General features: G+C 39.5%; 14 protein-coding genes and 1 non-coding gene across 15 annotated transcripts; 5 read left to right on the top strand and 10 right to left on the bottom strand.

Moving 5' to 3' along the window:
- Positions 1 to 68: 68 nt before the first annotated feature.
- RTS2 (Rts2p) lies at positions 69 to 776 on the bottom strand (the record flags this gene model as incomplete). Its single annotated transcript, XM_018367921.1, has 1 exon — positions 69 to 776. The coding sequence occupies one exon, from the start codon at positions 774 to 776 to the stop codon at positions 69 to 71; it is 708 nt and encodes a 235-aa protein (XP_018219303.1).
- A 276-nt stretch (positions 777 to 1052) lies between these two features.
- On the top strand, positions 1053 to 3278 carry SKI7 (Ski7p; the record flags this gene model as incomplete). Its single annotated transcript, XM_018367920.1, has 1 exon — positions 1053 to 3278. The coding sequence occupies one exon, from the start codon at positions 1053 to 1055 to the stop codon at positions 3276 to 3278; it is 2226 nt and encodes a 741-aa protein (XP_018219302.1).
- A 106-nt stretch (positions 3279 to 3384) lies between these two features.
- UFE1 (Ufe1p) lies at positions 3385 to 4428 on the bottom strand (the record flags this gene model as incomplete). The annotated part of the gene is made up of 1 exon (XM_018367919.1): positions 3385 to 4428. One exon carries the CDS (start codon positions 4426 to 4428, stop codon positions 3385 to 3387), a length of 1044 nt encoding a protein of 347 aa, XP_018219301.1.
- A 1706-nt stretch (positions 4429 to 6134) lies between these two features.
- Positions 6135 to 7886, bottom strand: SGO1 (Sgo1p; the record flags this gene model as incomplete). The annotated part of the gene is made up of 1 exon (XM_018367918.1): positions 6135 to 7886. One exon carries the CDS (start codon positions 7884 to 7886, stop codon positions 6135 to 6137), a length of 1752 nt encoding a protein of 583 aa, XP_018219300.1.
- A 227-nt stretch (positions 7887 to 8113) lies between these two features.
- DI49_4914 lies at positions 8114 to 8218 on the bottom strand. The gene is made up of 2 exons: positions 8182 to 8218; positions 8114 to 8150 (listed from the first exon to the last, which is right to left on the bottom strand). It is a non-coding gene; the product is annotated as a tRNA-Pro (tRNA).
- Positions 8219 to 8357: 139 nt separating this feature from the next.
- DI49_4913 (uncharacterized protein) lies at positions 8358 to 8882 on the bottom strand (the record flags this gene model as incomplete). The annotated part of the gene is made up of 1 exon (XM_018367917.1): positions 8358 to 8882. The coding sequence occupies one exon, from the start codon at positions 8880 to 8882 to the stop codon at positions 8358 to 8360; it is 525 nt and encodes a 174-aa protein (XP_018219299.1).
- Positions 8883 to 9015: 133 nt separating this feature from the next.
- Positions 9016 to 10941, top strand: GYP1 (GTPase-activating protein GYP1; the record flags this gene model as incomplete). Its single annotated transcript, XM_018367916.1, has 1 exon — positions 9016 to 10941. The coding sequence occupies one exon, from the start codon at positions 9016 to 9018 to the stop codon at positions 10939 to 10941; it is 1926 nt and encodes a 641-aa protein (XP_018219298.1).
- A 116-nt stretch (positions 10942 to 11057) lies between these two features.
- On the bottom strand, positions 11058 to 13094 carry VPS5 (sorting nexin 1; the record flags this gene model as incomplete). Its single annotated transcript, XM_018367915.1, has 1 exon — positions 11058 to 13094. The coding sequence occupies one exon, from the start codon at positions 13092 to 13094 to the stop codon at positions 11058 to 11060; it is 2037 nt and encodes a 678-aa protein (XP_018219297.1).
- A 283-nt stretch (positions 13095 to 13377) lies between these two features.
- Positions 13378 to 15129, top strand: ALG8 (dolichyl-P-Glc:Glc1Man(9)GlcNAc(2)-PP-dolichol alpha-1,3-glucosyltransferase; the record flags this gene model as incomplete). Its single annotated transcript, XM_018367914.1, has 1 exon — positions 13378 to 15129. One exon carries the CDS (start codon positions 13378 to 13380, stop codon positions 15127 to 15129), a length of 1752 nt encoding a protein of 583 aa, XP_018219296.1.
- A 413-nt stretch (positions 15130 to 15542) lies between these two features.
- On the bottom strand, positions 15543 to 17450 carry MSA1 (Msa1p; the record flags this gene model as incomplete). The annotated part of the gene is made up of 1 exon (XM_018367913.1): positions 15543 to 17450. The coding sequence occupies one exon, from the start codon at positions 17448 to 17450 to the stop codon at positions 15543 to 15545; it is 1908 nt and encodes a 635-aa protein (XP_018219295.1).
- Positions 17451 to 18472: 1022 nt separating this feature from the next.
- Positions 18473 to 19399, bottom strand: CYT1 (ubiquinol--cytochrome-c reductase catalytic subunit CYT1; the record flags this gene model as incomplete). The annotated part of the gene is made up of 1 exon (XM_018367912.1): positions 18473 to 19399. One exon carries the CDS (start codon positions 19397 to 19399, stop codon positions 18473 to 18475), a length of 927 nt encoding a protein of 308 aa, XP_018219294.1.
- Positions 19400 to 20104: 705 nt separating this feature from the next.
- YNG1 (Yng1p) lies at positions 20105 to 20764 on the top strand (the record flags this gene model as incomplete). Its single annotated transcript, XM_018367911.1, has 1 exon — positions 20105 to 20764. The coding sequence occupies one exon, from the start codon at positions 20105 to 20107 to the stop codon at positions 20762 to 20764; it is 660 nt and encodes a 219-aa protein (XP_018219293.1).
- A 226-nt stretch (positions 20765 to 20990) lies between these two features.
- RPL3 (60S ribosomal protein uL3) lies at positions 20991 to 22154 on the bottom strand (the record flags this gene model as incomplete). The annotated part of the gene is made up of 1 exon (XM_018367910.1): positions 20991 to 22154. One exon carries the CDS (start codon positions 22152 to 22154, stop codon positions 20991 to 20993), a length of 1164 nt encoding a protein of 387 aa, XP_018219292.1.
- Positions 22155 to 22645: 491 nt separating this feature from the next.
- Positions 22646 to 23272, bottom strand: DI49_4905 (uncharacterized protein; the record flags this gene model as incomplete). Its single annotated transcript, XM_018367909.1, has 1 exon — positions 22646 to 23272. The coding sequence occupies one exon, from the start codon at positions 23270 to 23272 to the stop codon at positions 22646 to 22648; it is 627 nt and encodes a 208-aa protein (XP_018219291.1).
- A 44-nt stretch (positions 23273 to 23316) lies between these two features.
- DI49_4904 (uncharacterized protein) lies at positions 23317 to 24123 on the top strand (the record flags this gene model as incomplete). Its single annotated transcript, XM_018367908.1, has 1 exon — positions 23317 to 24123. The coding sequence occupies one exon, from the start codon at positions 23317 to 23319 to the stop codon at positions 24121 to 24123; it is 807 nt and encodes a 268-aa protein (XP_018219290.1).
- Between the last annotated feature and the right edge of the window lie 76 nt (positions 24124 to 24199).

Here is a 24199-nt window from a genome sequence, read left to right as displayed (position 1 = left end):
AAAGACCTGTGGCCCCATTGAACCCACCTAGTTATGTTTATCTCATCGCTCGAATGAAAAATTTTCAATCATCGGAACTTGATCCCGTCCTTCCGTGGAAGAGCCTTCTTTTTCTTCTTGTTTACCCGCCCGACACCGTGGAAAGCGACTCGCACCGGCTCTAAGGTGATGTCTTCGTTTATTTCCGCTTTAAGCTTGGGTTGGGGCAGTTCGTCCTGCTCTAGTATTTGTCGCTTGGCACGATCAACCTGTCTTTTCAAAAGCTCGGCGGCTACCGTTTCTTGTTCCTCTTGTTGATCTTGTAGGAAACCTTCCTCTGAAGGTGGCAATAGAGAGGATGAATGCACCCTGATGAGCAAGGGGCCTTCAACATTCTCAGATTTGTCATCCATGTCTATATCAACGTCCACTTTTCCAGCTCGACCCAGGTGACGAACAAACTGCGTCAAAGAGCGATGCATGGTTGCATTCATGTGGATGTGGTCGCGGTCCTGGACATACTCATTGTAAACTTTATTAGCATCGACCCATTTTTCTCCATGCCGCTGCTTCAGCAACTGCAGAAAACCCTTCTCAAACTGATCATTGTATCGTTTAGCGTCTTCCGCTGTCACCTGGCCAACTTTCCTTAAGTGTGAGGGCGATTTATTATGTGATTGGAATCCATTTGCATCTTTGCACTGCCTTTGGCATATTTGGCAGTAGTAGCGAGTCTTCTGTAATCCTCGACGAACGCCCTGTTTAGCCCAGTATTTGGCACTATCATGGTCTGCCATGCTAGTAACTTGTCCTGTTGAGCGTGTTCATCTAAATCCTTTTCGCAAGTTGTATGTTGACGAGCTTTAAAATGTTAACACCGAGGTTTTTCATTCGAGATTGGCTTTTGCTCGTGAAACTCAATTTTCAAGCTGCGGGTTAGAATGTTATTACCCGGATTAGAGTGTGCTATAAAGTATATATAATTAGTACTACGTATTTAAATTTACTATTGAACCTTAGACATCTCCCAAAATCCGTTAGAGGAGGCTAAAAAAGTTATATTTCCATCCAAAATGTCTTTATTAGAACAATTAGCAAGAAAAAGACTAGAAAAGTCGAAAGACCCCTCAAATATAGCCCAATCACAAAGTACTTCTAAAAGTGCTTCCTTACTAGAAAGACTCCATAAGAATAGAGAAGCTAAAAGTATCAATGGTGAATCCAGAAGAAAAGACTTGAAGTCTCTTCTTGCAAAAGATAGGATTACAAAAAATGATAATACTTCAAATCAACACACTTTCACATTAAGTTCAAAACTCTCTGCTTTAAGGAAACCATATAATAATTTAGACACAGAGGCAAAACCAGCACCTTCTAAAAGCACGGAAGGTCAATCCCCTGTCCAAAGAAGGTCGTCCGATGTTAACCGCGATATTAAAGATCCATGGAATGTTCTAAATGAGATAAATTACTATTTTTCTTTGAAAGAGCATGAGCGGATAAAGCAAACCGATGGGTTTGCGTTCACCGAATTTGTCTCAAACAATAGGTCAAAAGAATCAAAAACATTTTCGTCATCTTTGTCTATCAAAAAACACTATAATGAGCTCTTTACTGTTTTCCAGCCTTCTACTGTACCGAAAACAACTCATGACAATGCTTTGAAAAATTTCAATAAACCAAGTCCTGACGATATAATACAGTCTGCCCAATTGAACGCCTTCAATGAAAAATTAGTAAATTTGAGTATTGAATCAAAATCTAAGGCCGATAAAAAAGAATTAATTGAGCTACAAACACCTCCAATTGAATCAATTGATGTGAATTCATTCATTGCCAATCATTCTTTGAATTTAACTTGCTTATTTCTTGGTGATACGAATTCAGGTAAGTCCACTCTAGTGGGACATATTCTATATGAATTACATGAAATTTCTATGGCTTCAATAAGAGATTTAAAGAAAAACGTTGATAACTTTGATCCAACGACATCCAACCATTTCAAAATCATTGTAGATAACACCAAAATAGAAAGGGAGAGTGGATCTTCGATGTTCAAAAAGACAATTCAAATTGAAAATTCTCTACTACCATCATCATCATCCTTGACCCTTATAGACACCCCTGGGGATGCCAGATTTTTCAACAAGGAAACCATTAACTCAATTTTGACATTCAACCCAGATGTTTTTACACTAGTTATTGATTGCAACTATGATTCTTGGGAAAAATTATTAGATGGTCCAACTAACAAGATTTATGAAATTTTAAGAATCATATCATACTTGAACATGAATTCCACATACAAAAAGCGATTGATTATTCTTTTGAATAAAGCAGATTCGATTGGCTGGGACAAACAAAGGTTAGAAATGATTCAATCTGAATTGCTGTATATGCTAACGGAAACCTTTCAATGGGAAACCACACAATTCCAGTTCATTCCATGCTCCGGTTTGTCAGGTTCAAATTTGAATAGTGCTAATAACGTCGTTACCAAGTCTAAATACAAATCTGAGTTTGACTCTATAAATGATGTACCCGAATGGTATGAAGGACCAACATTTCTATCTCATCTGTATTCATTAATGGAAGCCAATATGAATAAGATAGAAACCACTTTGGACGAGCCATTTACTGGTATAGTGCTGCATAATTCTGTTCTCCCATTATCCACAGAAAACAACGGTATATCGTTCAAGATTTTCATCAAAAGTGGATATATTCAAACTGGTCAAACGATTGAGATTCATACTCCATATGGAGAAAAAACCTATTATGGCATCATTACACAGATGATTAAACCTAAAATGACGTTGAGGCCTGATATAAAAAATCGATCACCCGTTGGTGTACACTCTGACATTCTGGAAATTTATGTTAAAATACACCCTACGGATGAATTTGCGAAAAAGCAAATTCACATTTACAAAAGCGATTTAATAATTTCTCCTAGAAAAGCAAACACTTTGTCACCAAATTTACCAAATTCTCTGAAGTTATTAAACCTGCGGTCAATGAAATTGTCGATCCAAACTTGCGCGTTCAGTGACCCTATAGTTTTAGATTCTGAATTGATCCTTTACCATGATTTAACATACACTACAATCAAGTTAGTGAAGATTGTTGGAACTAACGCTAGTTCGATTAACCCAAACCAATCACTAACTATTGAGGTCGAGATTATCGCACCAGGCTGTGCCTTAAACGTGATTAATTCCAAATATGTTACAAATGATGTTGTTATAACATCGACAGACTATAAAACCGTTGCAGTGGGAAAAATCGCATGTCAATAAGCATGTGATCAAGAGATTACTTTCATGATTTATAAACCAATAACATAAATATAAATGATAGAATATTCTCTCGTAAACACTTATACGTTTACTATAAGAACTAGTGTTAACCCACGTAATCGAGGAGAAGAATAAAGATACCCATGATAATGGCACCATAAGTGGTCATTTTAGCAGTTCTCCCGGCGGCTCTCTTCGCTTTACGTAGTTCATTATTCCCCTTTTTAATGTTTATTTCAATATCATCTTGATTATTTAGCATTAGATTAATATTCTGTGATTGTACCGTTAAATGATTGGACAGTTCATTCTGTATATTAACAACATCCAGGATTGTTTTGTTTATGGTATCTATTTTTTTCAATTGCTCGTTTTTTTGRTTCAATAGTTCCGAATGTTCTGTTTCTAATACTTGTAATTGCTGCTGAGATAGCTTGGAGATCGTTTCTTCATAATGCTTTACTTCATCTTGTACTGTTTCGACTGGAGCAGTTTGTGACACTGAGATATCTACTGCATCTGCAGGGAAATCCTCTACATTCTTAGATGAAGTGGGCACAGGTGTGGAATTAAAATTCATTTTGTTCTCCAATATCAACCTCTCTTGTTGAATTGAGGTGAATTTGGAAGATACGTATTTAATCCATAAGTTCAAGCATCGAAGAACACCTAATCTAAATTCGTGGACCCCTTTTTCAACATCATGCGGATGTATTACATTTCTAAAAGGTGTATTCTTATTGGAAAGTAAATTCGACCACTTATGAGGTTTTGATTGAAGCTTCTTTAGCATTAAACTATGCCTTTCCATTTCATAATTTTCTAGGAATTCGAATTTTTTGAAATACTGTTGAATTTGCAACCTACACTCCATGTCAAATTCGTCCTTTTCCCCATCACTCATATTCAAATCATCCAAATAGTTTTTTTCAATCTGCTTTATGACTTTGTTCAACTCAATAAGCGATTTTAGTAGTTTTGCACATTCTTTAATGAAAGAATCGTTAACCAGTTCGCGTATTTCATCAGTGTTCACCAAGTTCTGTTTTTCGTCTTTTACATTATCATCTATATCATCTGGATTTTGTTCTTTTCTAGTTTCTTCAATCACAGCGACGTATTTCTGGAATAACGGAGTCAAGTTCGACATCACAATATGCTTAACAGAATGTTGTAGTCGGTACTTCGTCCAATCTATCAGGCTTCATGTCAAGATGGTAGCGCTGGCAAATCTATACGCATTTAGGTTGATTCTTATTCACCTAGCTCTTGCCGGGTAGGGTAATCACCCCGCTCTTTCACTAACGAATGCCTCAACAATAGCACCAACCTTCTTTATTGAAGTGATAGCGGTGAAACTTTTAGTGGTTTGCTGTCACGCGATTCGGACGTCTGTATTACTACCGCGTGTTATACATACAAGATACTTCCTTTTTCTTCTGCCTAAATGGGGCTTGATGAAGGCTTACGCCAACGAGTAAGCTAGCTGGAAAAAACAGCAAATCTCACACAGGATTTTTTACCCATGTGTTGTTGTCATTGAAAGAAGTACCGCATTGTGTGTGTAGTGTCGAATAGGATTACGTGGATCGGAAAGAAGCTCTTTATTGACCTAACTATTTTTCAGTCTGACGCGTTATACGGAATGGGATGGTAAAAAAGGAAAATTTATTGACGCGTTTGCCGCTATATTTACCATATAATGTTGCTGAAATTGCATTTCTTGAAGTTATTGATAGTTGTGGGTTCAACCAACCAAGAAGCACAAACAGACGAACACAACGAAGCAGTAAAAGATGACAATGAAAGAGCAAAACAAAGAAGAACAGCAATACCTTGATTTATGTGAAAGAATCATCAAAGAAGGTGAATTTAGACCAGATAGAACAGGCACTGGTACATTGAGTCTCTTTGCACCACCTCAGTTGCGTTTTAGTTTGCGTGACGATACTTTCCCGTTGCTGACGACAAAGAAGGTCTTCACCAGGGGGATCATACTAGAATTACTATGGTTTGTAGCTGGTGCTACAGATGCTAATATCTTATCTGAACAAGGTGTTAGAATTTGGGACGGTAATGGATCTCGTGAATATTTGGACAAGATGGGACTCATGGATAGGAAAGTAGGGGATCTGGGTCCTGTTTATGGGTTCCAATGGAGACATTTTGGTGCCAAATACAAGACCTGCGACGATGACTATACCGGACAAGGTATCGATCAGCTGAAGCAGGTTATACACAAATTAAAGACAAACCCTTATGATAGAAGAATCATCATGAGCGCTTGGAACCCTGCAGATTTTGACAAGATGGCCTTACCGCCATGCCACATTTTTTCACAATTTTATGTCAGTTTCCCCAAAGAGGGAAGTGGAAGTGGTAAACCTCGCCTTTCGTGCTTGTTGTACCAACGTTCCTGTGATATGGGGCTCGGTGTGCCATTTAATATCGCCTCATATGCGCTACTGACTAGAATGATAGCTAAAGTCGTTGATATGGAACCGGGTGAGTTCATTCATACTTTGGGGGATGCACATGTGTATAAGGATCATATTGATGCCTTGAATGAACAAATTTCAAGAGATCCAAGACCATTCCCCAAATTAAAGATTAAAAGGGACATTACAGAAATTGATGACTTTAAGTTAGAAGATTTCGAAATTGAAGACTACAATCCTCACCCAAGAATCCAAATGAAAATGAGCGTATAAACGATATGGACAGAGGAAGGGGAAGGGGAAGGAGGAATGACTGATTATGTACATATACACGCACAATTGAATGTATATAGAACAGTGGTTTATTATGCAAAAAGTATAGATATTAAAAAAAATACCAAGGTAAGTAGAGTATGTATCATTTCTTGGTTCGATATGTCTTCGGTTGATGTTTCATTGTCTTGTCATTTCCAAATAGATCAAATATCGCTAAATCATCCTCATTTAATCTGAAGCTAACGGATTTATTATTAGCACTATTGGCATTAGGATCGCAATTATTACTGTTTCTGTTGATGTTTATGGTTCCATTTGGCAACTTCGAACGTCGCGAAGTAGAGTTTTCATCGGATAGATTGTTGACAATTGCATTTTTGAACAATTTTTTAGTTTTTACTACTTTTCTCTTATTCTCGGATCTGTTGGTAATATCAAGTAAGGGCGATGCTTTTTTGACGCTATAATTATTGGTTATTTTGTTGTTGTTGTTATTGTTGTTGATATTAGTAAGCGGGATGATCTCATTTGTTACTTGGTTTTCTATTATCTTTTCCTTTGGAGTTCCATAATCTTTAGAAACGACCACTTCTTTCAACTGCGGTTCGTCGGGTATTGGATCGGGAGAGAGACTCTTCCTGTTACTTACAGTGATGCTGTTTTTTTTGGAAACTTGTAAGTCGTGTATATCAATCATAGTAGTGGCATCTACTAGTTTTTCCGAAGGCCTCCTCATCTTGGCCCTTAATGAAGGCAACGTATAATCTACAGCTTTGCCCCGAGTTCTTCTTGTCCTACTAAAAGTGATATCACTGCTATTGCTCATATTACTTACAGGCATGACTTCATCAATGATTTTTTTCTTCAGTTCTATCCTAGGTGGCTTCATGGAATGTTTGATTTTGGTTTTCGAATGCGAATTCGTTGAAGAATTAGGCGCAGACGTGGTTGTAGTATTGGTAGTTGTAGCCGGTAAAGTAGTCGAGAGAACCGGTAAGGGTAAAGGTAAGGGTAATGGATTCGACGATGCCGTACCTAGCATGTTTGTACTATCATTAAATATTTCTAGTTTGGAAGATGAATGCTCGGGTTCCGTAGAGTTTTCCTCAGGTATAGAATATTCAATAATAGAGTTAGTAAAATTACTGGTTGACTCAATATCTTCGTCTACATCTAGTTGGCCCATTGTGTCCTTTACTTGCAAAGTCTCGTGCAGTTCTCTGGGTAGGTTTATGGAAGGTTCGTCTATTGTTGGTTCCTTTTCGTCAGCGTCATCGTCTGGCTCTAAACTTGTGGAAATAAACATGGATTGCCGCCTAGAGCTTTTCCTTTTTTTAGCCTTGTGCTCTAGGTCCTGGCCGTCGTCTTTATTAAAGCTTGAATCATTTGACGGATTGTTCTGACAATTCAATGGCTCTGTGCAACTTTTCAAGTACGTGGGTGATGACAGTGAGCATRATCTCGATCTGGAACTGGTTCTTTTTAGCATAGATTTCAAATTTGAACTGGGTAGACTTTCATTCTTACGAACATTGTCGAATATATAAAAAATCTCATCGAACCTTTGTATAATCCCATTTTCGATAGTCTGTAGTTGGTTGTTCAACCGTTCCCTGTAAATAGCCTCGCTTATAGATGTCTTAGATCGAAGAGCCACGTTTTCTTGTACCAGCTGACTTATTTTCTTCTCCAATCCATTTACTTTGATCTTTAATATGGAGTTATCCTTGGCCAATAGGGAGTTCTGCCTTGAATACGACTGTCTAATGGTCTCCACTTTCTGAGATTCGAGGTCCATTAGGTTTTGAAACTCCTGGATTTGCGGGGTTAAGTCATCGTGAGAGAAAGTACGCTTGCCATTCTCCTTGTTTGAGACTACTTTTCTTTTCGGCATGGTCAACAAATAGCTCCTCTATATACAAATATACATGTATGTGTATGTATATAGATAACAACACTTGCCCTTCGCAAGCAAGCTGCGGCTCGCAAATGGCACTATCAATATTAGTAGATGCTTCTTTTTGTGAAATTTCTTTGTTTACAAAACAAAGAGTTTGAAAATATAAAAAAGACACTTTGAGTCACCCGGCTCAAATTTATTTAATTATGAAAAAATTAACCGGGGCGAGCTGGGAATTGAACCCAGGGCCTCTCGCATGCTTTGCATTTCTGTTGTTAAGCAGATAATTGCCCAAAGCGAGAATCATACCACTAGACCACACGCCCATGTTATTTGATGTCTTTTTGAAAGAGACCTTTCACTCAGTTTGTAGCACCTAGCGCTGTTATAATATGAGCGGTGACTCAGGCAACGAACTGGAACTTGACCCAAACTCGAGTTCAAACCTCACACTAAGTCTTTCTATCACTTTCTAAGTCGTTGGGCATCTGGAGACGAACATATCGAAGCATCGAATAATTCGCGGTGCGCAACGTATTGGCTATATTGCAGCTTCAGCAAGTCACTGCTCCCGCCGGAATGCGTAACAAGACATGCTGGACGAGAAAGATGGTGTGCGTAGCATCCCAAAACACATGTCGTATATGCGTTTACATTGATGTTACCGTAGAGGACAATTGACAAACGCCATTGAGAAGGGCAGCGCAAAGCACGCACCGAAACCCGGCGATGCAAGCCTTTTGGCATGGTGACGTGGCTCCTGACCTGCTCTATTGTCGATACCGAGTCTGTTAGGCTACGCTTCATGGCGATAAATCCATAGTAAACTCGTTTAGAATAAAAATAGAAGTTGCGGCTTGCCGGGTACCAAGGTAACAGCGAAACTCCCCGAATCATTCGCATTTTTATCTGGTAGAACAGAATAACAAGCACACGATGCACGGTGCATGGTGCAGCAGAGAGGTGCACAGTGATTACCATCGCTTGCATATCATCTATCCGGATCCATAGTGCGTTCAGATTATTTTCCTGCTTTTGATTTTTTGTGCTGCTTCTAGTTATAGTTTTTATCAGAAGAGAAAACCTGGGATTCCAATAACAACATTACCAACAACAATACATAATGGGAGTCAGATCTAAATCAAAAGAAATGCATGAACGAGACCACACTTCAGATAGCTCCAGTCTAGTAACCTCGCTGATGAAATCCTGGAGAATATCATCGGTGTCTTCGTCTTTTTCTAAAAAGCCATCATTGTACAAAATGAACACCAGCGAATCTACCAGCTTGCCATCAGGTTACACGTCGTCTGCTGATAGAGATAGAAGAACTAGCGACGGTAATTTCGAAGCCATGGCCAAGCAAAAGGCAAGAACTAGGCGCACCTCGAATTCCTACTCGCCTTTAAGATACGTGAGCCCCACTTTGAGCACTGCAAGTAACGATAGTCCCCGACCCGCCCTACTCTTACGCCAGCATCACCAGCGTCATCATCACCATCAGCAAGCCCACCATAATAGCAGTAGCGGCAGCGTAAACAACAGCGGCAGTAATAGCATAGAACCGAACAGGAAGAATGATCGATATTTTAAAGATTTGGATGAAGATTGGAGTGCCGTCATCGATGACTATAACATGCCTATTCCCATGCTCACTAATGGTGGGTTCGGTACCCCTGTGGCTCCACCAAATACTTTGTCCAGAAGGTCCACATCCTCTTCAACTAATTCGGTCTCCAATATGGGACCCTGCACGATGCGTAATTCTTCCTCTTCTTTCACATACCCTCAATTACCACAACTACAAAAAGACCAGTCGAATGATTCGAAAAAGACCCAGCTGGAGATTGAAAACGAACGGGACGTTCAGGAATTGAACTCCATCATCCAGCGTATTTCAAAATTTGATGGAATTTTAAAGGATAAAACAATCATAAATCAACAAGACTTGCGACAGATTAGTTGGAACGGTATCCCGAAAATACATAGACCCGTTGTTTGGAAACTTTTAATAGGTTACTTACCTGTAAACACCAAAAGGCAACAAAATTTCCTGCAAAGGAAAAGAAAAGAATACAAAGATGGTTTGAAGCATACATTTTCTGATCAACATTCGAGAGATATCCCGACTTGGCACCAAATAGAGATAGATATACCAAGAACGAACCCTCATATCCCCTTGTATCAGTTCAAATCCGTACAAACTAGCTTGCAACGGATATTATATCTTTGGGCCATTAGACATCCTGCCAGTGGGTACGTGCAAGGTATTAATGACTTAGTCACACCGTTTTTCGAAACTTTCCTTACGGAATATTTACCGCCTTCTCAAATAGATGATGTGGAAATAAAGGACCCTTCTACATATATGACAGATGAACAAGTAACAGATTTGGAAGCGGACACGTTTTGGTGTCTCACCAAACTGCTAGAACAGATTACTGATAATTATATTCATGGACAACCAGGTATACTGAGACAAGTAAAGAACCTGAGTCAACTAGTGAAACGAATCGATGCCGATTTATATAATCATTTCCAAAACGAGCATGTGGAATTTATACAGTTTGCGTTTAGATGGATGAATTGTCTATTGATGAGGGAATTTCAAATGGGCACTGTAATAAGAATGTGGGACACATACCTATCCGAAACATCACAAGAAGTCACTTCTTCTTCATATTCCATATCTTCCAACGACATCAAATCTCCTGTGACTCCAACAGAACCTCGAGTAGCAAGTTTTGTGACACCAACAAAAGATTTTCAATCTCCCTCCACAACACTATCTAATATGACCTCGAATAATGGAGTCGAAGACAGCAGCAAAATGAGACAATCTTCACTCAATGAATTTCACGTATTCGTATGTGCTGCATTCCTCATTAAGTGGAGTGATCAGTTAATGGAAATGGATTTCCAAGAAACTATAACTTTCTTACAAAATCCACCCACAAAAGACTGGACTGAAACCGATATCGAAATGCTGTTGAGTGAGGCCTTTATTTGGCAATCTCTTTATAAAGACGCTACATCCCATTGGCTGTAAACTCATCTGTTCATTCTAATTACTATATAGTATGTAACAATACAAAATAAAAATTTCTTAATTCATAAACTCTTGAAGGAAACATATGTCACCCAAACTTGTCGTGCATAAACCACCTAAAGACTAGTTTGGTAGAATGTTTCCCAAAGTTCAATGCACTCCTTTTGAGATTCAATGGCTGCCTCTAGCGATATTTCCATGCCGTTCCGAAACTCCCGAATCTTGTCAATAGAAAAGTTTTGAAATTCATCCTTTATCCTTTCACCAACTTCTTGCCATTTCGTCTTTGTAAGGTTATAACGCCTCTCAAAAGTTAAAAATTCCTTTTTAGTTTCTTTGAATTTTTCCGAATGAATATTTTGGCCCATTTTCTCTAACTGTGAATGTTTCTTTTTCATATCATTTTCTATAATTACCAAAAGATACCCCAGTTTAGCTCTCTGGTTGAAAATGGCTTTCACACTAGCCAATGATCTAATATAATCATCTAGCATTACACCCATAGTCAACGTTTCTTGCAAAGAGCTTCTCTCAAGAGAGCTCTTTATGCTTCTATGAGCATTAGCAAAATTATTCAACAGTTCTGAATTAGGTTCACTTACGCTTAAAGACGCTAAAGTTTCTATCATTCCAGAGAATTCATCAGTGGATGCAGCAAGACTGTTTCTTGAAGTGTCGACCATCTCCAACGATTTGCCCAATTTTTTCAAGCTGTCTTCCAATTCATCCAATTTTCTTTTTTTTTCAATGAAGAATTCATCTGTTTCATTATACTTAGGTAGCGACGTAAACGATATACTCATAAACCCCTTGTGTGACTCAGCATCAATACCACCATTTTTCAATACATCGGCTGCGTCTTCTGCGCCTAGCAGCTTTATTTCACTTATACGAATTTCTGATAAGTCATTACTATCATTAATAGCGCCTGATCCGGTTGCGTACGCCCTACTTTTAGAGTCAGAACTAAAATTATCACTGGTTAAGAACAGAAGAAAATCTTTGTCTTTTTGTAAAATCGAGTCTTGACAGATTTTTGTTAACATGGCATCCATTTGAAATCTCCTATTCTCGATAAAATCTTGTTTGAAACTACCCACTGACTGCTTCTCTGGTGGAGGAGGTATTACTTTACCCCAATGATTGTTTTGCAACTGGCGGTATAACCATCTAAAATCCCTATAACGTCTGCTTACTTGTGAATATTTTAGATCGAGTAATGGTGATTCACTTATTACAGTATATTCCACGTGTACGGATGTTAGTTCTCCTACTTTGACAGGATCTTTCACTTCAACGTTGAAATCCTGTTTAGCGAATGATACGTTTGGCTCTGCTTTAGTATTCCTCACCTTTTTCGAGTCTCCTTCGGCCTTGGCAGGGCTTGCAGTATTTTCTGTTCTTTGAGGTAGATTATATAAGGGCTTATCTACTTGCTCGAGGATACTCTTCTTGGTGGAAGCCGCGGTATTTCCCTCATTCGTTCCTTTTTTCTCATTCTCATTTTCATCATCCAGTGGTTCTTCAACAAACTCATTCTCCTTTTCAGCCTTTTTCAATGGATCGATAAATGGTGATTTGCTAGCATTATCGGAGGTGATTGTCTTCGTCGTTTTTAAAGAATGAATACGTCTAGAGTTTCGTTGAGATTTAGTGGAGTCAAAAAGAATCCGTGGTTTTCCAGATCTTCTTCCGGATATATTTTTTGAATTAGCACTCGTAGAAGTGTCACCATTAATTATTGCATCATCAAAAACTAAGGGAGAGTTGGCGTTGCCTGCAAACAATGCGTCGCTAGAGTCCTTCATCACAAGAAACTGTGTAGCGTCATTCTTGAGAGCCGCGATCGGATCCTTTTCTGGAGCCAAAGAGTCAATTAGGGCATTTGCTTTGGAATTATCATTGTCTTCTTGCTCCTCCACCAGCAGATTGTCAGCTATCGATAAACCTGGATCCTTCCATTTTGGGGCAATGTGTACATCTGTTCCGTTATCAAATGATGTGCTATCCTTTGGAAGCTTTGTCTCCCCTTCTCTGAGTGCAGGTGACTTGCCAACTGATTCACTTTGATTTGGAATGGCATTCTGAGCAGAGTCTTCTTCGTGATTTAGTTCGTCCCAAACAGGGGCCTCTAAATTTTCTTCGTAGTCCATAACCTAAGAATATCGTAGATTGTATATGAGTTTTTGAAAGGTTTGGTAGGCGGATGAATGTGTACTTGTAGCTACTCTGTAATTATAATTGAGTATTTTTGTTTAACTTTTTTTCAAAGTGTGCTTAAAAATTATTGTTATCATTTACTTGTTCACAGCGGACTGTACCCGAAAGTGAAATTTCATCTGAGAATTACATAATGACGTGGAAAGATGAAGTGTATATGTTAAAATAACCGGTTCTTGAAATTCTTGTGTGACCTGATTGATAATATTGCATCAAATGTCTATTGGAGAGCCAACCATGAAGGGTGATCGTTTGAGGCAAAACATGGCAGTGACAAAGAAGGCAAAGTTGAAAAAAAGTGACGAGCCTACAAAGACGTCAAAGGTTACCGTATCCGAGAAAGGTGAGGAATCTAAGCGCTATTCGTTATGGAATTTCTGGATAAGCACATTATTTTTGAAGTTGTTGTTGATTCCTGATTATTTTAGCACCGACTTTGATGTTCATAGAAATTGGCTGGCAATCACTAATAAACTCCCTATGAGCGAATGGTATTACGAGCATACTAGTCAATGGACGTTAGATTATCCGCCATTTTTTGCCTATTTTGAATGGTTTTTATCCCAGTTTGTTCCCAAGGTTGTTCGCGATGATGGCTGTTTGGACATCGTAAAGGTGGGGAAATTTGGTTTACCAACAATTGTCTTTCAAAGACTCACTGTCATAATCAGTGAAATTCTTCTATTTGCTGTCCTCCAAATATACATTAATACAACAAAGCTAAGCGAAAGATCTCAAAGCTTTGTTGTTGCCTCTAGTATTGTGTTATCACCTGGATTTTTAATGATAGATCACATACATTTCCAATATAACGGCTTTCTTTTCGCCATTCTAATTGGCTCTATTGTTGCTGCCAAAAATAAAAAGTATCTATGGTGTGCTGTTTTGTATACCACTTCCATATGTTTCAAGCATATATTTTTGTATTTGGCGCCATGCTATTTTGTGTTTTTATTAAGGGCATACGTTCTTAATGTCAACAATTTCAAGTTTAAAAGCTACAAGGATTTTCTGTTTTTGATTAGGTGGGCAAATCTTTTCAAGCTAGGTAGTATTGTCATCGGGATTTTTACTATTTGCTTCTTACCATTTGCTCATCAAATGCCACAGGTACTGAGCAGGTTATTCCCATTTTCAAGAGGACTAACACACGCATACTGGGCACCAAATTTCTGGGCATTGTATTCCTTTATGGACAAGATACTTACTACAATAATGTTGAAATTACCATATGTTCACATGTTTGCTACAAAGCTAATCAAGCCGCCTTTAATACCTAAAGATATCAAAGAAATTAATGAAAGACTCTTGGCCAACAACGGAAGTAAAGGCTTAGTACAAGATGTGTTTTTTGTTATCTTACCCCAGATTCCGCCCAAACTAACATTTATCTTAACTCTATTTTACCAAATTTTAGCGGTCCTTCCCATATTATTCGATCCATCATTCAAAAGATTTATTGGTTCATTAACCCTTTGTGGGCTGGCTTCATATTTGTTTGGATGGCACGTGCATGAAAAAGCTATAATGCTAGTTATTATCCCATTTACATTCCTTGTTGGATTTGATCGTCGTCTTTTGGTTCCGTTTATGCTTGTTGCTTCAGCTGGTTACGTTTCTTTGTACCCGCTTCTTTTCAAAGGGCAAGATTACTTTATCAAAAGTTTATACACTTACGTTTGGTGCATAATTTATTTTGCAGCTTTCAGAAAAACTACCAAAATTTCCTCGAGTGTGGAAAGGAGGATATTTTTCTTGGATAGATTAGCATTAACGTACATCTTTTCTTTATTACCAATGGTAACTGTACTACAGATTTTAGACGAAGTCAAATGGAGATACTCGTTTTTGCAAAAATTCGAGTTCTTGGGATTGATGGCATACAGTGTTTATTGTTCATTGGGCATAATCAGCTCATGGTTTGCCCTATCGTGGTTATATAATTTTGATGAATTACTATGGCAATAATATGGGTGTGAAACGCTTAAAACGTGATATAAAATATATATATGAAACTACTATAGAAATATATTCTTGTATGGTTTCACGCGTGTTGTTAAATTTCCCAACAATTCAAGTTACTCGGTTTCTCATGAGACTTTTTCCTTTTTACGTTGTCTCTCTCTATATTATGTTCGATGTTTGAATCAAAAATGAAATTAATTAAAAATGAATGGAGATCAACTTCATCCAAATGCATCAGTTGAAATGTACATATATATATATATATATGTGTGTGTGTGTGTGTGTGGTGTTTAGTCCTCCGTCAATTCAAAGAGAAAAGCGTTGAGGATAACGATCGTGAATCACGCCTTTATGAGCTCGTTCAAGTCATATGGTACTTTTCATATTGTTCTTTTTCATAGAGACCGATTTCCATATTATTGATCATCGATTAATTTTTTCAAAGCAATTCTAGCATCGTCATGTTTGTTACTATACATATTCTGCTTTAGTAAATCATTAGAACCGGAAACTGTTTTGGTAGCAGTGAACCCGTTTAAGTTCGATGCAACGCTATTTGAAACAGAGGTTTCTGGTATGTATTTAGTTCCTAAAGAACCATTCATGGTCTGCTGGATTAACGGAGTGCACTCGATTAAAGTTGGTAATTGGAATTCTTGATTTCTGGGCGTCGAAGGTCCATGAGTAGCGTTAACCAGGTTTGCTGGGGGTTGTAAATTTCCATTTTTGGCGTTGCCCAGTATATCTGTCGTTCCAATCATGGTTTTCTCTTTATTGAGGTACCCAGATGATCTGCTAGCCATAGACTGTTGAGGTGAAAGAGCTATGTTGATCTGCGGTGGGGAAGAGCTCATGTTAGTGTGCGATTGGAGCACCTGGAACTGGCGCTGTTGTTGTTGTCGTTGAGCCGGAGAATTGGTTTGGGATTGCGCTTGCACTTGTGCCTCTAATTGGGCTTGTAATTGTCTATGCACATTACCGTTATCCGATGTGGCTGCGGGGGTGGTACCATTTACCATGATAGTGGCACCTCTTGGTGGGCTGAATAGCCCTGGTGAACCAAAGTTTATCCACGATGGAGGTGTATTGAAGCATTTTTGACGTTTTGGACTGTTAGATACGTTGAAAAGCATTTCCGGCCAGTTCCCATCTGCGTCATCGGTAAGCAATAATGGATCGCCACCTGAGAATTTGAATACGAATTCCTGTTGTTCACTAGACAGAGTAGCAGATTTGGGCATCATTTTGTTTCTTGGCGACAAGAACATTCCAGGGCTATTAGTCAACGTTAATAATGCACCAGCATCTACAATGTTATTATTACCGGAGCTACCGTTGTGATTATTGTTGTTGGAACCGACAATGTTCGAGTTAAGACCATTTGCTGTAGGCTTCGGTAAAGTATCGCTTAAAGACACCTGATTCAGTGCAACGTTAGGAGTGAATCCAGTTCTAAATTGGAAAGAACTTTTTGGTGTGGATGGTGGCATGAATTGTGCGCTTGGGGGCGGTGATTGTGGAGATCGAGAAAACAAAGCGTTGTTATGTCTAATGCTACTTACTGGAGAAGCCGAGGTCTCTATAATGGTAGGCAGTTCAGTTTCAACGACATCAGATCTGCTTGATTTCGGTGGGCGTATTTCGGAAGACATATTGAAATCTTTATTGTTCTTCATTTGTTTCAAGAGAGAAAGAATACGTTTCTTTTCAAATTTGGGAGTAGTTTTCTTGATATTTTTATGAATTCTTTCATTAAGTAAGAATTTTTTATCGTTACTGTTCATTAAGGAATGAGGTAGTTTCGACAATGGGGAGAATGGCGAGGATCCAGCAATGACAGCCTTCCCACTTTCGGTAATGGTTAAAGAAAGTTTGAATTGGTCCGGTGAAGGGAATATGAATTCATTCTTCTTCTGGAAGCCTGGAGAAGACGACATAATGGGCGGCGAACTTTGTAGGAAAGTTTTCCTTGACTCAGAGAATACCGTATTGGTATAACTGTCGTTGGAAGATGGGGTGGAGATCGGAGTAAACCCGCTCACTCCTGATTTCTTGGTAGGAGTTGATAACAGGACGCCTCTATATCTGCCCTTCTTGGTGGTGGCCACTAAATTAGGGTGATTTTCGACGCTGAGTCTTCTTTTATTCGGAGATGGACTACACTGCCCCACCTTCATCAAAGGTTTAGCGAAACTGCGAGGGCCCTGTTTCTGTACCTGCAATGAAGAATGCGCCATAGGGCTTTGTAAAGGATCGGGATAATCTTTGGTGATGGGAGGCCTGCCTCTTTTCTTAATCATGCTTTTGTCCACGACGTTATTCATCTCGAAATGCTCTAGTGGAGTTTTTTTCCCGTCCTTCTTTAACTACACAAACGAGAGTGACAAATATATACTTAACCAAATCCCTTTAACCGACTTAGTATATGCAACCAGCTCTTCCTCCCTATTAATGAAAAGCTCCGAAAAAAAATATAAACAACTAACGAAAATTTTTCAAAACCTTCTTGATATTTCTTATCAGTGCTGCAAAAGGGGAGCCAGTGATCAAGGGAAATATGAGTGTTGCTGGCTGTGCCATAATTGCGTTTATTGATGGAGGAGAGAGAGAAATTTTACAGTTATGAAACCAGACAATAGAACGGGCTCAAATACGGAAAAAAAGATTTGAGTAATTTCCTATTAAGGAAAAACAAGTGGTTGCCTCTTTGGGCGAAAAAAATACCGGTACGCGACTCGTCCAGCGATCAACCGTTAAGACCTTGCATCTTCGACAGTATGTGTCATAGCATTAATGGCTTGCATAGGATGATGGACGGGCCTGGAACTGGGCTGCGAAACATGGCAGGGTGGGTGTGGCAGGGGGTTCTAGGGTAGGTTTACTTTCTTAATAGGTAATAGGAATATATATATGTACATATATAAATAAAAAATAAATAAAATAAATATTATAGAAAAAACATCAAGACGCTAGTGCTGGGCATCTAAACAAATTATTGCTTCTTTCTTGCGGCTTCTTCCTTTATTTCTATTTTTTATTGCTGTCGATGGTTTTTTTAACATCTTTTTTTTTTTTTGGAGTTGTTTTCTTATTCGATATCAGTTGGTGTTTCGCTTGCCTGAGTGCGTACCTTAGTATATAAATGAGATACTGGCGAAGAGAGACATTGTTTTCAAGCAGTGGAAAAATAAATAAGGTCGGAGAAAAAGAAACGGACATCAGAGAGAAAAAGGAAAAATAGGTGTATTTTCTGTTAATCTTCCCTCTCCTCTATTATGATCTTTTTTTAGTTGGATTTTTTTTTTTTTTCATTTAAATAATAGTGGTCTTTTTATTCTTCTGCCAGCTACTTTCTTGGCTTTGGTGGGTTGAACACGAATTTTCTGTTCTTAATACCGGCCCATTTGAACTTCTTAACCCAGATAGATAGGAAGTACAAAGAGGATAAGATTATTACGGTTTTCAAACCTAGTCTTTTTCTTTCGTCGTGTTCAGGTTCGGCACACCAATTCAAGAAAGTGGTAACATCCTTAGCCATTTGGGAGGTTGTTGCAGGAGTACCATCTTCGTATTCGACCATGTCATCAAACAATACTCTTGCCATGGCAATAGAACCACCTGGGAAATAAGGATTGTAGTTGGAACCTGGTGGCAATGCGACACCAGCAGGTGGATCGTCAGGATAACCAGTCAACAGAGAGAAGATGTAATCGCAAGCACCATGTCTAGCTTTGACGATCAAGGATAGATCTGGTGGCAAAGCACCTTGATTGGCAGCTCTTGCGGCCTGTTCGTTTGGATATGGACCCGGGATATAGTCAGATAGTTTACCAGGTCTCTTTTTAGGGTTACCTTGCTCATCAGGTTCGTCGTCGTATTCGAATTCCTCAGCCATAACACGGACCTCTTCGTTGGTGTGAGAAACACCAACCAAAGTTCTCCAGGCCACTCTGTCTAGGGAATGACATGCCGCACAGACTTCACGGTAAACTTGGTAACCTCTTCTAATGGATGCATGGTCAAATGTTTCGAAAGGACCGTTGTGAGACCAAGCGTGTGCTGGGGCATGTAGCCCATGTTCAGCTGCAGTCATAGCTTCGGCTGTTAAAGAGTCTGCATAGAGTAAAGTAGATGCAGTGATACCGGCAGCAGCAACACCTCCGGCAATCAATCTTTGAGTGAGCTTACTTGATTTAGCAGCACCTGTTGTGGTAGAATAGAATCCTTTCGAGAGGGTCCTTTGAGCCCAACGTTTAGACAAATTTGAAAACATCCTGTTAAAATAGTTATAACTTGCACTTCTAAGCAGAAAAATTAAATGGTATAGTGTAGTTCAAAATGCAAAACGTGAAATATTTATTCTTTCAGAGCCGATTCAAACTGGTCAATTGAAAATGTCACAAATGTGGGGGGATTCAATGATTGCTTTTAACGTACGGGAAATACTGAAAAATATCTGAAAAAAAAGTAGTAGTGTTACACTAATATAGAATTCTAGATTCTTTTTTCTTTCTTGTTCTTGATATTTGAAGATAAAGTCTACAAGTATAAAAGATTGATTAACAAAGAAAGTTGTGAAATCGATGATTATTAAGAAAATGAATGGCCTCCACCGAAAAGCACAGATCGTCTAAGGATCCAGTTGGATGCCTAACCTCGTTATTATTCAAATTGTTTATATACTAGAAAGAGGCCCCTTAGTACACACGCAGGGTAAAGGCGCTCGACCCTCTCCACCAACCAAATCCTCGCATTTTCTGCCCGCCGGAAATACCGGCCGCCCGTCGCCCAAAAATCCGAGAAAAAAAGCCAGATTCACGGTCACGTGGTAGTCCGTCTTATTTCCGCGCGCCGGCTGACATTTTGCTTTTTAATCCGCAACTACATAACAATGCCAGCGACAATATTCGTGACAGCAAGGAAGGGTATGGTGCACTAGTACACACTGGTCGCAAGAGTTGATTCCTTCGTCGCTACAATGGAACAGTCTGCCATCGAGTATCCGGACTCGGACATCAGGTACAGCTTCCTGAGCACTTTGGATCATCTGCCGTGCGAGCTTATAAGGTCTTTACGGTTGATGCAGACCATCGATCTGTCTAAAAACGCTGGTGATAAGCGTGAGCTAGAAAATGCTTCGACGAATCTGATGCTGGTAGCTAATTATGTAGACGATTTAGTTGATGACCAGATCCGCTTCTTGACACAGCATAGGAAAGAATTGGAAATACAGAAATCAGTAACGAAATCTTTCAATACCTCTGTAGATAATATCAGATCTAAACTGATACTGGAAGAGCCGAAAGTTTACAAAGAACCAAAGTTGCTGTTAAAGATTAACCTGAAAAAAGCAAAATCGAGGGAGAGAAAACAAAGTATAACCAGCCCCAATGTCGGGATTACCCCGAGAAGGGCTGCAGCTAATACCACTGATCAAGAAGAGGTTTATTGTTTTTGTAGAAACGCATCGTACGGGCCCATGGTGGCATGCGATCGTCCTGACTGCCCCTTTGAGTGGTTCCACTACGGTTGCGTAAACTTGAAACACGCTCCAAAGGGTAAATGGTATTGTAGTGAGGATTGTGAAAAAATAGCGAAAGAGAGAACGAAATCAAAACGACAAAAGAAACTAAAGTGAGTGGTGTCTTGGATATGTTTACATTTATATGTTTATATATGTTTGGTCTAACACTTTTTAACGAATAACGGCATACAAACTGCAGTGATGATGTAAACATTTTGGAATTTTCTTGAGGAAAAGAATCTAAGTTAAATTGTCATACGTATATTAGTACATAAAAACTATTTAAAATAAACAGGCAAGATAAGAAATGATTGAAAACGATATGTTTTCAGAAAACTTCTTATAAGTCCTTCTTCAAAGTACCCATGAAAGCATGCTTTTCAGCTGGAGTTTGGAATCTACCCTTACCGAACTTAGAAGCAGTGTCAATCCACTTCAAGTTGACTTCTTCCAAAGCCTTTCTAGAAGTGTTGGTGTACAAGGACTTTCTCAAAGTAATAATTCTCTTTCTGTTACCTGGGATACAACCCTTGACCATGACGAAATCGTTGTTGATTTCACCGTAGTGGACGAAACCACCCATTGGGGTGATGGTCTTCTTGGTTCTGTCGAAGTTGGTAGCACCGTTAGCTTCGTCATCACCCTTACCGACTCTGTAAACCTTGTGGTTAATAGAAGTTCTGGAGTGGTAACCTCTTTGACCAGCTCTGGCAACAGTCCACATAACGTGGGCTGGATGCCAAGCACCGATACAAGCAACCTTTCTTAAACCTCTGTGAGTCTTTCTTGGAAGTTTCTTGGTACCCCATCTGTGGGTAACACCTTCGAAACCGTGACCCTTGGTGACAGCGATAGCGTCAATCATTTCGTTTTGTTCAAAGACACTGTCGACAGCAACAGTCTTTTCGAAATGTTCACGAGCCCAGTCAACCTTTTCGGAGATGGAACCACCGTTCAATTGGATTTCAGCCAAATGAGCCTTCTTTTGGGTCAATGGAGTCTTTCTGACTTGAGTGTGGACCAAGACTCTAACAACAGAAGCGTACTTCTTGATTCTGGCCAATTCTCTGTCAATACCAGCACCTTCTTGAGCGTACTTAGAAGAGTACTTGGTGAAAGCCTTCTTCTTGGACTTGTACCAGTTCTTGTAGAATCTTCTCTTGACTTCGTCAGACAAATGTTCAGCCCAGACGGTGGTCAAAGATCTCAAACCTCTTGGGGTTTCGACGTAACCGACAACACCAACGATAACGACTGGTGGGGTGTCGACAACGGTGACAGCTTCAACAACTTCACGCTTGTGGAACTTGGAACCTGGTCTGTCCAAATCTCTGACAATGGTGGTCATACCAGCCTTGTAACCCAAGAAAGAGGTCAAAGCGACGGCCTTGGATTTGTCATCCTTTGGGAAAGCCTTAACTCTAGCTCTGATAGAGGCGGCTCTCTTTCTTGGCAAGAAACCTAAATGACCGTGACGTGGTGCTTCGAACTTTCTGTGAGACATGTTTGATTGTTGTAATAACTGTGTAGTTCTGAGAATGATAAAAGAAAGAGAAAATAAACAAGAACTAAAGAAATATTTCAAATTATCAAAAAGATTTTTCAGAAAATGGTATTTTATATATCTGGAAAAGATGGATACAGCCGGTGAAAAATTTTTTTCGTTGACGTTGCGAAAAAAAAAATTTGTGCGTCGCTTTCCCAAGAGAACTCGACGACGTACACAATGATTTGTGAAATTATTTTCCCGTCCGGTTAATCTCGAAGGGCTAATAGTAGCACCTTTATCTAGTGAACATGCTCAACGGTATTACGACAATAGTAAATAACTCCGCTCCAATCCAATCCAATCCACGAACTGCTGGAAAAAAATTATCCTCCATACCTCTTTGACACTATCCAAAAAAAAATTCATTCACCCCATACCGCCTACCTGCGAACGCATTACTACTGCTATGTTGGAAAGTCGGCTTTCTTAAGCAACGGTTGGCTTTCTTACAAATATCGGACAACCCCTTGAATGGTTACGAAGTCTTGTTTACATTCGTATATTTCCCTTTCGAATAACACCGTGAATGGCTGATAGAAGCGGTTCGAACGAGAAAGACGATAAAATGCACGTAGATAGGGCAGGCCCATACCCAACGAAGAAGAAGAGCCAAATCGAGCAAGATCACAACCTCGTTTCCCTCCGCTTTCCCACTTTGAAGCTGTCGCCGTGGCACTAGAAAGTGACGGGGATACTTTGCTGCGAAGCATGTGGTGCATGTATTTCTCCGAGGGTTCTGCTTGCATCCCCCGCACGCCATTACGTCTAGTTTTTCCGACCTCCGGATTTTCTTTCGGGCTCCGAGAGGGTGCTCCTTGCCCAATTCGTCGAAGAAAAAAAAGCGCGTAGGCCGTTCCTTTAAGGGGACAAAAGCACAGTGGAAAAACGTCGGAAAAATATTGGGCACTAGAAGAGCTGCAGAAATTTTTGAACAAAAGGTGCCCCACGAAAACCCTCTCAAATGAGAAGATGGGTCGAGTGATCCACTTCGCCACTAGTGCCATGTTATAAAAAGGAACGTGCTTATTCGCCCACCATCTATTCCTTTTGCCACCTTCAACCCCAAGCGACATCGAGAGATCTTCGAGATTCTAACGCACAGATATCTGTCAGAAACATGACTAGTCTAGATGACACTGTTTTAACCAAGAAAAATTTAGCTTTGTTGGACAATGCTACCAACTACACGCGTCCCGCCCTGGATTATTTCCACTATGCATTTAACTATGATAATTTGGATGTCTCCACCACATGGCGGTTGCTGATAAAAATGCGCAAGCATAGATTGCTGCGATTACCCAGTTGTTCCTCTGAAAACGAGATCGACTATAATATATATATGGCTAGGCTGCATCATTGCATGTGGAGACGTTGGTCCATACACCAGTTCAAGCTGGATGATTTAAAAATTGATCCGCTGAGTATAAACTGGAAGAAGGAAATAGACGTTACTCTCCTTTACGGCCCGGACTTGGCTGAAGTAAATGAGAGAGAACAAGCTTCTTCACCAAGTGTTTCTGTAAACGATACAAGCCGGCAACAAAAGCATTATAGAAACACAGAAAGGCACAGGAATGGTTCGTCCTCATCATTTCAAACAAAGGTGTTTGCCGTAAAAGGTAAACCGTCCCCTCAGCGGACAATATCGTTCGACGAGACCGTCAATAGGCGAGACATTGATAAACGTGGGAGATTTCATGAATCGTGTAGTCTCATAAACGATAGAAATCCGTTTCAAGATTACTCTATTGTTTGGGACGAAAGAACACATCGCTACCATCGTCGAGCACACACAGATGCGAACGATTACAATCATATCCGTTCCACCGATAATGAAATTCCCCGGAACGCGTCTTTCGATAACACAATAATTCAACAAAACCTGCATAGCATCACGGAGGGCTCCTATATCTATATAAAGTGATTTTTGTCATATAATAGTCTACATTCGTTTTTAAATATAGTTCGTAATTTAAATATTCACATTAATGATATTTTTT

This window comes from Saccharomyces eubayanus, chromosome VIII (genome assembly GCF_001298625.1).
Source record: "Saccharomyces eubayanus strain FM1318 chromosome VIII, whole genome shotgun sequence".
Classification (NCBI taxonomy): Eukaryota; Fungi; Ascomycota; class Saccharomycetes; order Saccharomycetales; family Saccharomycetaceae; genus Saccharomyces; species Saccharomyces eubayanus.
The sequence above is the reverse complement of the archived record's forward strand: the minus strand, read 5'-3'. Positions and strand labels throughout refer to the sequence as shown.